At 49.1% G+C, this 17,261-nt stretch overlaps 1 protein-coding gene across 1 annotated transcript; it reads right to left on the reverse strand.

The window, feature by feature from the left end:
- Positions 1–6,216: 6,216 nt before the first annotated feature.
- On the reverse strand, positions 6,217–7,335 carry LOC127770748 (uncharacterized). Its single transcript, XM_052296558.1, has 2 exons — positions 6,555–7,335; positions 6,217–6,425 (listed from the first exon to the last, which is right to left on the reverse strand). Exons 1-2 carry the CDS (start codon positions 7,333–7,335, stop codon positions 6,217–6,219), a joined length of 990 nt encoding a protein of 329 aa, XP_052152518.1.
- Between the last annotated feature and the right edge of the window lie 9,926 nt (positions 7,336–17,261).

Here is a 17,261-nt window from a genome sequence, read left to right on the forward strand (position 1 = left end):
TCCCAAGCTAAGCAAGGTGGGATTATTCAGAGGCTCACACGGTCGTCGCCCGACTTTAGCGTCTTTGCTAGCGGGTAATAGTAGAGAATGTCCTCATCATTCCCACCCCCTTAACAAGGGCCCAGCTCTGATACCAAATGATAACAATCCGGCCCAAGTAGGGTTGGCCGAGGCCCAATAACTTAAGGTTGCCTGGACCCTAACAGTTCATAGGCGCACTCACTCGGGGAAATGCCCAATCTCCCTAAAAGACTAGTCTAATAGGGGAAGGGTGGCTCTCCCTTTTAAGGTGGATTCCTCCTCCCAAGCTAAGCAAGGTGGGATTATTCAGAGGCTCACACGGTCGCCGCCCGACTTTAGCGTCTTTGCCAGCGGGTAATAGTGGAGGATGTCCTCATCAAGGAGGAATGAGAGAAAGGGGTATCATGCACACCAGCTCCGCCGCAGACGCCGCCGCCGCAGCCGCCATCAACATGCTTACGCCACTCTCTCTCATTGGCACAGCTGACCTCGTGCGCACCGGCGTCGCTGAAGAGGAGGAGCAGCAAGTAGGCTCCGCCGCCGCCGCCGCAGCCTTGGGAGCTGTAGGTGTCTGTTTGGGAGTGACTCAATGCTTCTCGAGGGTGTGTATCTGATCCGTGAGAGTGGGACCGATCCCAAACGGTATATCGGTAAGTAGCATTTCTGTTTTTAAAATGACTAGCAAAAATGTTTGGTATGTTTCAACATGTGAAGATAATTTTCATGATTCATAAAAACTCTGCTAATTTAAATAACAAACCGAGAAAAGATGAACAAAACAATGGCAAAACAAAGTTAACTCAGTTGTGCTCGCTTCATGTGTCATCACACGAAAAATCTCTTATGTACACATTTCCTTAGCCTCACAAATCGATCGGGTGGCTATTATATAAGTTGACGCATGTGTATTTTGCTATAGATGAGTGAAAGTTTGATTATTCAATTAGTGAAAGTTTTTTACCTGTAGATAAAAAGCATTTGCAAAGTAACAAACTTGTTGTAGACACACCTTAATGATAATTTAAAAAAAATATTTATGAGGAAAGAAATTTGGTAGAGAAGGATAATAAAAACAGAAAATGAGGAGATTAGATGTAGGTAAAATACAAAGTATGTAACTGTACGGACAAAATCCCTTATGTTATACTAGTATAAAGTGGAAAGTACGATGTGTGGTGGATTTTTAAGTTGGATTCTTGTCCTAGCCAAGGGCTTTAACGGGCACACGTGTTGATGAGCATGTATCACACAATCTCTTTGATTTTGTTTGGAAAATGGGATAAAGAGAGTGGGAAATGGATATTATTTCCAGTTTTGATATTTCCCTTGTTTGGATAGGTTGGGAATGGGATATGCAATCATGCTGGATTGAGGAGTGGATAGGTTGCCGGGTGAAATTACCAAATTGCCCTCGCCATTTTGACCCTTCTATAATCTGTTGATTCATCTACCACAGCTCATAGCATCAAATCTGAGGGTGCTCTTTGGTGTAAGCAGCTGGCAGCAATCCACAGAGATCCTCGCGTGGGACGAAGGCTCTCGAAGATGGTGAGGTGCATGTATATATTATGTGATCGTTGGCTGCATTTGAATGTTATACCACTTATTATAGGGAGGGGTATTTTGGTCATTTCTCTAGAAACTTCCATTTCCCATCCATCAAACCAAACATTGGATATGACTTTCTTTCATATAATCTCCCACCTCACTCTACCAGCATATCATTTTCTTTTCCCAATAGGTATAACCCATTATCCAAACGGAGCCTTTATCGGCAGAAGCGTTTTCCTTTGTTACTGCTAATACTCACTTTGGATCAGTGAAAAACAATTTCGGTAACCTTGGGCAAGTCATTATCTCAGCTGAAACTTTTGTTTTTTCTTTTCTTTTTCTTTGAATTTGATCAAAATTTATTCAAATCTAGTCAAATTGTCTTAAAAATTTAAATAATTTTGATCCAATAAGTCTTCAAAATCCCAAAATTTTGGGAATTTCGATGCTACCGACATGGCCGAATTTTTGAGCAAAACTGAAAATGAAAACCTTGCTTCAGATAAGAGAGACAGAATTGAATTGGCTTGAAGATGGAAAAATGAAAACCTCGCAGTTTAGGCCGACGGAAACCGTACATTTTGGGCTTTGGAAGGAAATTGTGTGTGGCCTGTTAGGCAAATAGAAGGGTGCAATTTTTCATATTTGACCTAGAGAATGTAAATGAAGAGGAGGGGAAAAGATGACTCCGTGTCTTTGTAAAAAGAAACCCATCACTCTAAGCAATAAAATGGGAGGCAACTACACGTCAGGCGTCTGATCTGGGGTGGGAAAATCGGGCGCCCACGTCATGTTGACGTTAGCAAGATGTATGCGCGCAAAACCACTTTAAACTATTTTTTTATTTTAAATTATTTATCCAAATCATGATCCAATTGCACTATTAAATTCGTTGCAATTAAATCTTTAAAACAAGACTACACATGGATATATTCCGATGAAAACTTTTTTAGCTTATTATTGAATTATTTTTAAATGTTGCACGTTGTTGCACCAAGTATATTGGAATTGTTTTAAATCGAAAATGTTTCAATCATTTAAATCGGGCGCCGTTTCACCTTATATAAAAATAATGTTTCATCAAATAGCGAAATAATGTTTCAGTTCACTACAACATTTGATCCATACATAATGAAACATTATAAGTACACGAGGTGAAATATTTTTTGTGGAAAAAAATGAAATGAATTCGGTTTCCATAATATGTGGGTGATTTGTTGCAAAAGAATGTTTCAATTCACTGCAGCATTAGATCTATATATAGTGAAACATTGTAGTACAGTAGGTGAAACATTTTTTGTGGAAACAAACTGAAACGAATTCTCTTAATAGAGGGTTTCCAAAATATGTGGATGATATATTGCAATGGCGTGTGTGCTAGGGTGTGTGGTGGGGGCGGCGCCTGAGCTAGAGGCTTGCGGCGCGCGAGCTGGAGGCGCGATCGAGGCGCCCGATTTTTCCTGCTGATTCTCCAATAAAATTGCAATAACTACTTATAATTTGCAGCGCACTATATAGGAAAGACCACTCTTTTGAGTATTAAATCAATATTTATTAATCTGAACCATGAGCAGTTAAACTATCTGATTACATGTTGTTATTCCTAGTAGAATGCATGTGCGTTGTAACATGCGAAAATAATTTTTACGATCGATAAAAACTCTGCTAATTTAAACGATAAACTGAAACAAGAGAAACAAAATAAAGACAAAACAAAATCAGAAATTATATATAGTATTGAACTAGGTTGTGTTCGCTGCATGCGTCATTGTGTACACGTTTCTATAGCCTCACAAATCGATCGGATGACTATTTCAAAAGTTGACGTATGTGTATTCCGCTATACGTCATTGATCAAATATTAAAATTTTGATTATTCAATTAGTAAATGTTTTTTACATGTAGGTGAAAAACATTTGCAAAGAAACAAACTTTCCCACATACACATCCGTGTCAGTTCTTTGCTGCTGTGGTCGATGAATAAGATGGAGAAAAGGAGCCGCTGTCGTCATCCCTTCCTTCCTTGACCGGCGACGTGGTCGGGTCCAGTGGCGGCGGAGCAGGAGGCTTGTCCACAGATCCAACACATCGTCTCAACGCCCAACGTTGCATCCTCTCAGGATCCGATCGACCACCCTGATCCACAGCGCCGTGGATCCCTGCATGTGCCGTCAACGGCCGCCGCCGCATCAGCCTCTCTTGGGAGGAAACATGTGGGGAGAAAAGAACTTGCCGGTGATTGCTCGAACCTCGGATACGACCGACCACCCGATCCGAGGATCGATCCGACGCGCGCCGCGAGTCCGACCCTCAACGACAATAAATAATAACCACATTAATTAAAGACTCGTCTCGACTCAATAATCTATGTGTTTAGTTTAACATTAAAATTGGAAGTTTGACTAAAATTAAAAGTTTGAAAAAAAAAAGTTGGAAGTTTATAAAAGTTAGAAGTTTATGTATGCAGGAAAGATTTGATATGATGGATAAATTAAAAGTTTAAAGAAAAAGTTGGGACCTAAACTAGGGCAATACTAAATACCAGAGTTACGTCTCCAGCCGACGCCGACGCCGATCCATCCTCCCCACACTGCGCCCTTCTTCGCCTGCACAAAGGGAGAAGCTACGTCTAATCCCCTAATTCGCCGGTGTCCGATGGATTGCAGCGGTGGGATGGAAAAGCGACCAGCCAGCCAGTTCAATAAGTCACAATCGCCGCGGGGAGCTTGCGCCTCCACCGAACCGGCGAGAACCCGGGCGAAACGCTCCCGCCCCACGCCAGCCGGCGGCAATGAGCAGGCGGTGGCGGTGGCGGTGCCCAGGCGCTCGCTACCAAGCTCTATCAACCACAATAGCAAAACTGGCACAAGGGACTGGACGAACCTTGGGGACGGGCCGGCCGGCAAGATCGCGGAGCTCGCCCTCGCCAACGACGTCGCCGATTACGTCCGCTTCCGCGCGTGTGCCGCCCGTGGCGGCTCTCCTCCTCAATGCACCCGCGCCCACAAGATGGTGGCCTAGACTGCCGCTTCCTCCCTCGTCACTGGATCATGCTCGACAAGGCCCACCACAATAAGGGCACCACTGCCGCTGCCACCCACCGCCGCCACCGCTTTCTCAACATCTCCACCGGCGGGTGCATCCACACGGACGACATCCCGGAGCTCGCCGACCACACGATGCTGGCGCTCACACCGGAGGGCCTCCTGCTGCTGCTCCACGAGCCCAGCCTCCGCCTCCACCTCCTGAACCCGCTCACCCGCCACCGCACCGACTTCCCGCCGGTGACAGCGCTCCTGACACCGGAGTGGCGCTGACGAGCGAGCTGGCATTTGGGCGCCCAAGGCGTGGGTCTTCGCGTGAACGCCGCCGGTTTTGTCGTCGAGGATGCCTCCATAGTAGTGGCAGTCGATTTCTCCGATCCCACGGTGCGCGCCATTGCCAAGCCCGGCGACGAGAGCTGGACCGTCATCGACGACAGGCTCAACACGATAGATTGGATTATCACATATGGTAGAGTACATATAGGCACATGCCTTCCATATCTAGCAACCGATTTATAGAAACAATATCGGAGAAGATTAAGGAAGGATGGCAAGGGATAAACACAATCTAACACCCCCCGCAGTCGGAACGTCGTGGGAACGGACATTCAGACTGGACCGAAACTCCAAGAAGATGGCACTGGGCAACCCTTCGGTGAAGATGTCGGCAAACTGTGACGTAGTAGGTACATGTAGCACTCAAACAGATCCGGCAGCGACGCGATCGCGAACGAAATGTAGATCGATCTCCACATGCTTAGTACGCTGATGTTGCACCGGGTTAGAAGAGAGATAGACAGCACTAACATTGTCACAGTAAACCAATGTGGATCGGCTCGGAGGGGTATGGAGCTCATGAAGAAGCTGTCGAAGCCAGCAAGTTTCAGCCACCGCGTTGGCCACGGCACGATATTCTGCCTCGGCACTGGAGCGCGATACAATAAGCTGACGTTTGGAGGACCAGGAGACCAAGTTGTCGCCAAGGAACACAGCATAACCCGAGGTGGATTTCCTGGTGTCCGGACAACCTGCCCAATCAGCATCAGAGTATGCACTCAAGTCAACAGTGGAGGAGCGGCGGATGTGAAGACCATAATCAACCGTGACATGGACATAACGCAAGATGCGTTTGAGAGCAGCAAGATGAGGCTCCTGTGGATCGTGCATGTAAAGACAGACCTGCTGGACAGCATAAGAGATATCTGGCCTGGTGAAAGTCAGGTACTGGAGGGCGCCAGCAAGACTCCGATAGTTCGTGGGATCATGAACTGGGGCACCATCAGCGGCAGAGAGCTTGGCGTTGGTGTCAACAGGGGTAGCACATGGCTTGCAATCTGTCATGCCAGCACGCTCCAGAACCTCGAGGCAGTACTGACGTTGACTGAGATGAAGGCCAGAGGATTGCCGAGAAACAGAGATGCCCAAGAAATGATGCAAGCTGCCAAGATCCTTCATCGAGAACTCCGACTGGAGAGCACGGATGGTCCACCGAAGAAGTGCATCAGAGGAGGTTGTCAGAACAATGTCATCAACACAGAGGAGCAAATAAACCGTGTCTGATCCTCGACGGTAGATGAACAAAGATGTATCTGATTTTGCCTCAACAAAGCTGAGTGTAAGGAGAAAGCTGGCAAACCGGCTGTACCATGCCCGTGGGGCCTGCTTGAGACCATAGAGCCGCATAGGCCGGCGGGAGGAAGGCTTGCTGCTGGGCCGGCGCGGGCGTGGTGGTGAAGGCTGTCCCGACGAAGTTGGGCCGCGCGCCAAGGAGGCCTAGACCGGCCTGGCCCGGCCACATGTGGATGCTCCCTGTCCATGGGTTGTAGGCCGTGGGCCAGGCCTGGTTGGCCCGTGGTGCAGTCTATGCGCCAGGGTTGCCCTGGGCGCCGCCACTGTGTGCTTGTCCGCCGCCGCCACTTGCGCCGCCGCCGCCATTGCTCCCGCCGCCACCACCACCGGAGCCATGACCACGGCGTCGGCTGTTGTTGCGGGAGTTTTTGTTGGAGGTGTTGGTGGAGGTCGCCGAGCGAGCGGTGGTCGAGGAAGCAGCGAGGAAGGCCGTGGCAGTACCGGCCGGCCGGTGGCCTTTCGTCAGCTCATCGAGGAGAAGCTGTGCGCGAGCCTCGGCGAACATTGGGAACGGGACTTGCAGAGGCAAGAGGGACTTGAGGTTGTCGAATTTGTCGTTGAGGCCGCCGATGAGGGTGAGGATGAGAGACCGATCCTTGACAGGTTCACCGACGTCGGCGAGGACCTTGAGACGCCGGTAGTAGTCGCCGATGGAGAGGTCACCCTGCTGCAGATGTTGGAGCTCGGCGGTGAGGTTGACGGCGCGCCGCTCGCCGTTGCCGAGGAACTGCAGCTCGAGGTCGCGCCAGACGGAGCGTGCCGTCGCCGTGGGAGAGAGCACCTCCTGCATAAGAGTAGAGAAGATGGAGCCGTAGAGCCAGCCGAGGACGACGCAGTCCATTTGTGTCCAGTCGGCGTGATCGGGGCGAGGTACGTCGGAGAAGACATGATCGGTGAGGGCGTATTTTCCAAGCGTGACGAGGAAAAGGCCTCGCCAGCGGGAGTAGTTGTTGGCGTCGAGGTCGAGGGTGACGGGGACGAGCGCCTTCACGTTGAGGACGGCGACGGCTTGGCTGTGGAGGTTGGCGACGGCTTCGGCGTCGAGCGCCGCCGGTGGCGCGGCGGCGTCCTGCGTGGGGGCGGCCAGCATCGTGGTGATGCTGAGACGGGCGAGAAGCGCCAGGATCTCGGGGGAAGTTGCGCCGTGGGAGCCGGAGTGGAAGCCGGTGGCGGCGGGATGGCGGTCGTTGAAGGCGCGGTCGTCGGAGGAACCGGTAGAGGCACCGTGGAGGAGTCGTCGGAAGGAGACCGAGGATAACAGGGGCGAGGGCCGCCCGGGCCGCGGTCGCGGCGCGATCGGTGGCGTCGCCAGCGACAGCGGTGGTCAGGGTGTCGTCGTCCTGACCAGAGGGAGCCTTGAAGGAGGAGCGGACGGCATCGGCGATGATTTTGATGGTGTCATCAAGGACGGCGTCGGCAGTGAGGGAGGAGGGAGGAGAAGCCATGGCGGCGGCAGGGTGCGCCGGCCGGCGGCTGGGGTGGAGAGGAGGCGGAAGCAAGAAGGAACCTAATCTGATGACGCCCCCGTCGATCAACCCCAGGCCAGGAACGTCCCTTCTTGGCCACGTCCGTGTGTCCAGTGCCAGCGCATGTGCCATGCTGTATGACCACTCCCGGTCCACACCAACCATACGCCCGTGAAACCGCGAGAGTCAGCTCTGATACCATTTTGTAACGACTCGTCTTTCCTAGGCTAGGCCCACTTACATCTGGCAGCTTTCATAGGTCATAAGACTGTCCTCACAGACCAACACAAGTCTTTTCTACGCATTTTGTCCTCACTCATGCGCACTTGGGAAGAATTTCCTGGTCGGTCACCCATCCTTAAATTGCTCCAGGCCAAACACGCTTAACCTCAGAGTTCTTTAGAGATCGGCTTCCGAAAAAGAAGTTGCAATTTGTTGATATGAGTATTCTAGTAATCCTATTAAGCCCTAGACCGGGATGTTACACCCTCACCCCTTACAAAGAATCTCGTCCCGAGATTCAGAACGGCTAGAAAGAAAAGGGCATTGGTCAACTGCAGTCTATCTTATTCCATAACTATGATAATTATTCTAAGGCTTTAAAGAAAACTACTGCTGCTTTGAGACTGGTGGCTGAGCTGTAACACTTGAAGACGCAACTGGCACTGCATTGGCTCCTGTGACGACAAAGATGTCGATGGGGTCTACTTATGGAGGCCAAGTCAAGTGGATTGAGGGACATGAAGATGATGGTCGAACTAAAGTGTCCAGCTGTCAAGATGGAATGAAGTTTGGATCCTAGCTTAGAACCTAAACCACCAAATTGACTTTGAAGAATAGTTAGTAGGGTAGAACGTTTGTTGCTTGCTTGTGTGTAGGTATGGTTGCATTCCCATCATTGGTGTAGTTCAATGATGAGCATGTAACTATACTAGGTTGCTTGCTTAATCAACTTAAACAATATAATGGTCTACACACACTAGATCAGTGTTAACATGGTTAAGGTCTTGTCTTTAGTGTCACCCCTCTCCTTCTATCTTCTCCAAACCTATAGCAGATGGTGAACACTTGCGCTAGTGGAAGTGGAAACAATAACAATGATGAGAACCCAACTCTTGCTCAAGTTCTAGCTCAACAGACTCAGTTAATGAACATAATGATGCAGCAGATGCAGAACCAGCTCAACCAAGGGAATGACAATCCTCCAACGCCACAGAACAAGTTAGCTGACTTTCTTCGTGTGAGGCCGCCTACCTTTTCTAGCACCACCAACCCAGTGAAAGTAGGTGATTGGCTATACACTACTGAGAAGAGGTTGGAATTGCTCCAGTGCACAGATCAGGAGAAAGTTGTTTTCGCTTCACTTCAGTTGCATGGACTTGCTTCAGAATGGTGGGATCACTTCCGGATGAACAGAGCAGAAGGACAACCAATCACTTGGGAAGAGTTTACCGAAGGATTCAAGAAGACACACATACCTACAGGAGTTGTTGCTTTGAAGAAGCGTGAGTTCAGGACATTGAAGCAAAAGGATCGTACCGTGACAGAGTATCTTCATGAGTTCAACCGTCTAGCACGTTATGTTCCAGAAGATGTGCATACTGACAAGGAAAGGCAGGAGAAGTTCTTGGAAGGCCTGAAGGATGAACTATCAATTACGTTGATTTCTCATGACTATGCTGATTTCCAAGAGCTGGTTGACAAAGCAATTTGACTTGAAGTCAAGAAGAATAGGATGGACAACCATAAGAGAAGACTGATTGTTTTCAAGGAAGCACAGGATACTAGCCAAAGGCAGTGTATCAAGCAATCCCAAGTTGATGAATCAAGTCTAACATCTCAAGAACAGTCGCAACAGTCGAACATCGGTGGTGAGATCAATTCAGAGACTAATGCAAGCAATGAAGTTAACATCAAGCAAGCTACTCAATCAGTGCCAGTTCAGCAGAACCAGTCTCAAGAAAATAACAGTAGTGGAATGGAAGGGAGCAGCAGGTATGTTTCAACTGTTACAAGCCATGTCACTTTGCAAGAGAGTGTCCAAAGCCAAAACATCAGCAGCCGCAAGGTCAAGTCAACAACATTGTCATCACAGGAGCCAATGCAGTGCAAGTTGCGTCTTCAAGTGTTACAGCTCAGCCACCAGTTTCAAAGCAGTAGTAGTTTTCTTTAAAGCCTTAGAATAATTATCAGACTTATGGAATAAGATAGACTGTAGTTTACCTATGCCCTTTTCTTTCTAGCCGTTCCGAATCTCGGGATGAGATTCTTTGTAAGGGGGGTAGATTTGTCACAGCCTGAATTTTCGTTTCAAGATTTATAAATTATTTAATAAATTATTAATAGAATTTATATTAAATGTTCATTAATTTACAAGTGAAGTGAAATGTGGGAAATAAAATTTCCTAATTATAAAGCATGGCTGGATTTAATTTTTATTAAATTCTCCATGATTAATTATACTCTCTGAAATTTTCTCGGATTTTTCGGAGCTCAATTATTAATTTTAATAATACAAAGAACATTTCAGTAATTATTCACATATTAAATTAATCATTAATGAGCTGGTTTCAATGTTTTTAAATACTTAGGGTGTCCAAGTATGTTCAAGATTTTTCTTATTTGAGCATTGGAAGTATTTTTAACAATCGAAAGATCATCTCATTGGTTAATTTATTTGGAAAAGTAATAAAATCATCCTCCTTAGCTTGGGCCCTTTTCAGCCCATTCTCTCCCTTCCTCTCAGCCCGCAGACAAGTCTGCTTTTCGTCCCTCTCGCTACAGTGTTGTCTTCAACCCCTAGACAGAGCCGACTGTCTCCAACCCGTGCATAGTTGCTGCCGCCTCCTCCTTCCAAATCCGGCCTCTCCGTTGCTCCTTTTTCCAAATTAGTTGTGGGAATGGAATCCTCTCAATCTCCTCTTCCTTTTCCCCAAGAAATCCCCAAAATTTCTATGGAAATCCTTTCCAATTTCGCGGATCAATCTTTCCTTTTTCCGGCGAAGATCCTAAACTTTCCCGAGTTTTTCCCGTCGATTTGGGCCCGAACCCGAGCTCCCGTGCCTATATAAAGGACCCCCTCGTCATCCTCTACCTATCCCCTCAAGTTCCATCTTCCGCCGTCGTCGAAATCGCTCTCCCCGCGCTCTCCTTCTCTCTCCAAGCGCCGGCGCCGCTCCAGCCGCCCCTAGCCGTCGCCGTCTCCTTCATCAGCATCGCGAGGTCGTCGCCGTCCTCGTCCCGTCCTCCGTTTCCGCCGAAGATCGCCGGAGCGCCGCTGACACCGTCAACCCGAAGCTCGCCGCCGCATTTCGATCTCCAGCGAGGCCACTGCTGCTCCTTCCGTCGTTGCCAAGCTTCGCCGTCGCCTCCATTGGATTCGCAGCTGCGAAGTGAAGCCCGGCCACCCCTCCGTTGTTGCCACACATCGCCGGGAAGTCGTCGCCGCCGTGGACAGTACCTCGCCGCCCTTCGAAGCTCGTCGCCGGCCATCTTCCGTCGCTGTCCGTCATCGCGTAAGTGTTGGTAAGGACCGTCGTCTCGTGCTCTTCCTCCCGGTGCCCTCCGTTTGCATTATTGTGCCGTGGTTCGCCGGCAACTGCTGCCCCTATGCCGTTCACCGGTGTAGGTTTTTCCCTAGGGTCTTAATCCAACATAATCTAATCCGTGGTTTGTCTAGCGTTGTCATCTCCGTGTGTTGTAGCCGGACCGTCATTGTCGACCCTTTCTCTCCGATCGCTTTGGTTCGGTGAGACTTCTATCCATCCTCTCTTTTCAGTGGCATATTATTTCTTTTTAATATATGCCATCCACTAAATATAACCTAATCTTTTCCGAAGGTTGCTTTAATCTTTTCTTAATTATAAATCATTTGTAAATTGTTTAATTAATTTGGAATAGTCTTTTCTTTAATAGGTTTAATTGGAATTAAATCTTATAAAATTCATAAGTAATTTATATGAAATCGGAATGAGGCCGTTCAAGTCTCATAATTCATCTAAAATCATGATCTACATGTTTATTTACTTTATATGTATTGTTTATTTGGTTTTTATTAGTCTTTTTCCTTGTTTTACGTGTTAGCTTGTCTTTTCTGTCGTTTCAAAGGATCGTGAGTGCGTCGGAAGTGTTCAAGAAGATTAATTGAAGACCGAATATTGCAAGGCAAGTCACACAGATCCCAAACACAATTCCTTTGAGCATGTTGATCCTATATTTAAATTCTCTATTTATTTCAACTACGCATCTATTTTCGAATGTCACCGGGTGGTGTGAACCTATTTCTTTGTTATGGCCAATTTACATTGATTATCCTATTTCTTGATTACCTCGGGGTATAATTTGACTAGTTGGATTTATATATTGGTTCAACTAGATATATTAGATATAATTGCTTAGCCATGTTTAGAAACATTAGCACACTATTGGGATAACTAATGTTTCACATTTACTTAATGATAACTAATGTTTTGCTATTACTTAATGATTGGTTAATTAATTAATGTGCCAACTAAAACTTGATAATGGTGGGTTGTGAGCACATGGTTTTGATGATCGTGCTCATAACAATTAAGGACCGGTTCACGAGTTTCGGTTGTGAAACATTAACCGTGCCAAACACAAGCCAGCATAGGCAACGGCTGGACACTTTGTATAGCAAGGCTCATTGTGGTCTGCCAGACTGAGAAGTGGCGGAGATAAGCCCACGGGGGTCGTTGGGGAGTCCATGCCTTTGGTTTTTGAGGGGGTGACTACGATCCAGGAAAGGTGCGCTGCTTTGAGTTGAGCTATGCGAGGGGTCTTGTCACAACTACACAAATGGTGACATGTTCAGCATGGGCACATGATGATATGGTGTCATATTATGGAGTTGTGTCTTGTGGGTACAGTGGTACACCTCTGGCCAGAGTAAAACTATTCGAATAGCCGTGCCCGCGGTTATGGGCGGGTCTAACAATGTCTTTCGTGATTAGTCTCACACTACTCATTAATAATAATGTGGTAATTGATGGTAATTAATTTAGCTCCTGGTTTGGAATGGTACATTCCTGGTTTGGAGATAGATCTGTACAGCCGTGTATGGTTGTTCAGGATGGTTGGGCCTGTGCAGCATGGGTGTGCTGTTCAGTGTTGATTAATATTGATGATTAATTACTATACTGTTTTAGAATTCTCAAATGTTTTGCTAAATGCTGCTTTTGCAAATGAGCCATATATTATGCCATTCTTTGGTATCCTTGTGCACTTGCATATTTGTTGTGTGGCTTGCTGAGTATGTCATATGCCCACCTTGCAATAATCAATCGAACCTCAGTTGAAGACAAGTTGCGAAGGAGAAGACGTTTGGCTTGTACCCCAGTTGAGCTGCCTGTGGGAGTGGATGTCACGCCCTGAAGTTTCCCCCTTTTTCCTTGCTTTAAAAATTTGTTAAATAAATCGTCCGAAGAAATTGTCTTAATTAACATAGAGCTAAATCCCTAACTAATAAAGGCATTTAATAATTGGAATTGGCAATGTGGGATTTTCCTTGAGTTCCACATGTCACAATACATTGACAGGATTTTTAGCGGAATTTTCAGAGCCTTGGAAATAATTTTAACCAATTAAAAATCACCAAAGTGCAATTTTAAATCCCAGGAAAAATCATTTCCCCTCTTTCCCTTTTTCGCTTTTCTTTTCCTCTTTTTCCATCTTCTGGGGCCATCGGCCCAGTCCACCCCCCCTTTTTCTCCCGCCCGCGCTCGGCCTTCCTCTTGTTGGGCCAGCCCATGCGCCCCTCCCTCCTCTCTCTGGGACGCCGATAGGTGGGCCCCACCTGTCGGTCGTCTCCCACCTCCGGCCGTTGGAGCCGGAGCTCCAACCGCTGCCGCCGAAACCGCCGCGCCGCCGCCTCCTCCGCTCCTCCCGTGCCCACACCGCGCCGCTCCCCGCATCCTCCCCACGTCGCCGCCCTCTCCCCCGCATCTCCCGGCCCGCGCGCGCGCTCGCAAGGGGCGGGATTCGAACTTGAATCCCCCATTCTCTCTCTCTCCACCCCCACGTCGCCGGCCAAATCGGCCACCTCCCCAGCCACGTCCGCCCCCTCCCGCACCTATAAATCGCTCCCCGCGTCCCCCTCTCTCGTTTTTCGCACTCGCCGCGCCCTCCCGTGCTTCCTATCGTCGCCGTGCCGCTCGACCCTTGCGCCGCCACCTACCGCCGTCTCCGGCCACGCGCCGCCGCCACTATAGCCACCGCCGCGCCGCGCAGTCGCCGCCGTCGCGCTCACCGAGCCCGCCCGCACCTCGGCCGCCGCTTCGTTGCCGCAAATCACCGCCGGAGCTCCGATTCCCTCGCGTCGCCGGTGAGCTCTCCATTTTCATCCATCTCCGGCCGGCCACTTTGGCCGCCGTGGTCGCTGTCCCTACTCCTAACCCCTCACCTCCCCTTCTCTAGGCGCCGCCGCCGCCCGTCCGCCGTCCGTGTCGCCGGTCATCGCCGGCCGCCACCGCCTCCTCCGGTGAGGACTCCCCTCCTCCCTCCTTCCCTCTGTCCCGCACGCGCCGCCGCTCTCTGTGCTCGCCATAGCCTTCGGCCGCCACCGCCGGCCTGTGCGCCGTCCGCCGCCGCCTCCCGCGCCGCCGCTTGTTGTTGCCGGCGCTCGCGCGCCACCGCCGGTCGCCATGGCCGCCAGTCGGCTTCGAAGCCGAGCCGAGCCAACCGGGCGCCCTCCCTCTCCTCTTGTGCCGCTGCCTAGTGGGGCCCACCAGCCGGTGGACCCCCCTTTTAGCCGCTGCCGATGGGGCCCGCGTGCCGTCGCCACCTCCCCCCCTTTTGGAGCCGCTGACCCGTGGGGCCCACTTGCCGGCGCCGTCCCCCCCCCCCCCTTGGCTGACGTCAGCCCTGGGTATTATTGCGCAATAAATTGATTAAGGACTTTTTCTTTATTAGTAAAAACACAGTTTTATCTTCTAAAATTCATAAGTAATTCATCCGAGCTCCGTTTAAGTCCATTCAAGTCTCAGTAAATTCATAAAAATGCAAAGAATCCATTAAAAATGGTTTTGTTTCCTGTTTCAGTAGTCTTATAGCATGTTTTGCTTGTGTACTTTGTTTGTCGCGTAGATTTTGGCCGTTTCGTCGATCCGCGGTTTCTCGAAGACGTTGCTGAGGTCTCATCAGTGCGAGAGCAAGGCAAGTCATGCATTACAATTGATCATATTGTACCCAATTTACAAATATCCCGCATTTCTATTAAATGTCGCATTCTTTTACAATGTCATGTGGGATGGGTCCTATTACTCAGCCATTTATTGTTTACCATATGCCATTGATAACTTGGGTATCAAAATGATTAGATGTTGGTTTAGGAAATGCTTAGCCATGCTTAGCTCAACTAGTACACAAATGGGGATTACATTATTACATAGACTTTGACTATGAGCATAGTTTTGGATTGGTGCCACCGCAATGGTGTTAGTTAATTAAAATACACTGAATGGTGGGCTGTGGGTGCATGGTTTTGCTGGTCGCACCCATGGCAATTAAGGACCGGTTCACGGGAAACCCTGGGAGACTTACCGTGCTTACCACAAGCGGGAGTGGGTAACTGCTTGATCTGAAGTATAGCTTGACCCTTTCCTAGGCACCGGTGGTGAGGGTGGGCGTGATGGAGTTGGGTCGGCCGGGGTGTCCGGTTGTCCAGCTGCCGGATTCACCGCGGCGCAAGAGGGGACCGCCCACTGCCCGTTGGGGGTGGAGGTGAAACCTTAGCGTGGTGTGGATGGTTAGGGGAGGGTTATGCGGAGGGTCTTGTCACGATTTCCCCCTTTGCAGTATCATGGTGATACTTCGGGGCATGGTGACATGTGTGGAATCGTGTCTTGTGGGTACAGTTGTACATCTCTGGCCAGAGTAAAACTATTCGAATAGCCGTGCCCGCGGTTATGGGCGATCAACCAGATTCACCGTGATTAGTCTCACCCCTAGTTTAGCTTAATGAACTGGTGTAGTTCAGGTGGTTGGTTGGGCCTGTTGCAACGTGGTGTAGCGTTGGACAGTGATTGGTTAATATTGATTAATTACTACAGCTGTTTTACTGCTTTCAACTACTGCTTTTAAATGCTAGTTTTATGCAAAAGAACCCCTAACCTCCTTTGGTTATATCCTGCATCATACCTCCTCTTCCGGTATGACTTGCTGAGTACAGTGGGTAGTACTCAGTCTTGCTCTCTTTTCCCCCACACCAAAGTTGAAGTTCTTCTCAGTTGGAGCTGTCTCAGAGGGGTTGGTTTCATCGCTGCCGTCAAGGTTTGCCTGTGGAGTGGAGTCGCCCGCTGCTGAAGTCAAGCTTCCAAGGCTAGCTCGTTTTATCTTTTCCGCTGCATTTGTAATCTTTTATATTTTTGTAAGACGTGGATCTGTATGTCAACAATTGTCGTTTGTGTACCCTGGCTGGTCCTGGACAGGGGTTTAATGCACATTCAGCTTAGAAATTCTGGTTCGTGAATTTCTGGGCGTGATAGTGGAGCCGGAGCTTCGCTAGATCGTTATTCCGCTGCTATTTTCTCTTTTCATTTGTAAGTATGTAACGTTGTATTATTGATGAATCTGTATATTAAATTGTCAGTTTGTGTACCTCAACTGATTCCTGGACGAGGGTTTTATGCACAAATTAGTTCGGAAATTACTAGTGAATTTTTGGACGTGACAAGTTGGTACCATAATAAATGGCGTCGTCGTCGTCTCCATGTGTTGCCGCCGGTTCACCGTCGTCATCTATTCCTCTCCGATCGCTTTGGTTCGGTGAGACGTCTATCCGTGTTCCCTCGGCTTAGTTTTTAATCTCTCGTTTGTGTCGTCGAGTAGCCGCCGCCGTGCCACGCTTAGCTGCTGCCCTAGCGTCGCCACTGCACTAGCCGCCTAGCCCTCGCTGTGCCGCTCCCTGCTATAGCCGTGCTGCTGCTGCTCGTGCGTGCCAAGTCGCTGCCGTCCCGCTACCATAGCCATCATCTGCCGTCGCTGTGTGTCGTCGTCGCTGTGCCGTCGCCCTAACCCTAGCCGCGTGTCTCCGCCGAGTCACCGCCGCCTGGCCGAGCCAAGTCGCCCTAGTGCCGCCGTGTCGCAGCTGTGTGCCGCTTTAACCTAGCCACCGCTTTAACCGTTGCTCGGTAGTCAAGTTGTCTAGCCGTAGGTGCATCCCTAAATTCCTACCGGCCTATCGTTTGCCGTACCGAGGCTTTACCGTGAATCGTTTCTAGCCCACCGGTTTAGCCGCAGCCGTTGTTGAGTCGTTCGCTCGTTCGTTCGAACGAGGTGTTCCCCGTGTTTCGTTCGTTTGTCCGTGTTGAGTCGTCCTTTAGTTTAGAGCCGTTCAGAGCCGCCGGTTCCGTTCGCCGGTTTCGGTTGATCATTTGGGTGATCCCGTGTCACGTAGAATTGACTCGTTGAGTCGGTATCTCGTGAGGCTCGCTTGCCAGATCAATCTAAGCCATCCGTTGAATCTTGGTCAACTCTATGTCAAGATTAATCTTAGCCGTCCAAAATCGATATAAATCTGTTCTCTCTTTTC

This window comes from Oryza glaberrima, chromosome 4 (assembly GCF_000147395.1).
Source record: "Oryza glaberrima chromosome 4, OglaRS2, whole genome shotgun sequence".
NCBI classification, from domain to species: Eukaryota; Viridiplantae; Streptophyta; class Magnoliopsida; order Poales; family Poaceae; genus Oryza; species Oryza glaberrima.

What these genes read in the sequence shown, in the direction of transcription:
- LOC127770748 (XM_052296558.1), bottom strand. Translation starts at nt 7,335, where the DNA reads ATGCTGGCCGCCCCCACGCAGGACGCCGCCGCGCCACCGGCGGCGCTC. An exon ending in CGGTGGTGGTGGCGGCGGGA is followed by an intron (nt 6,426 to 6,554) that starts GCAATGGCGGCG and finishes ACCCATGGACAG; the next exon opens with GGAGCATCCACATGTGGCCG.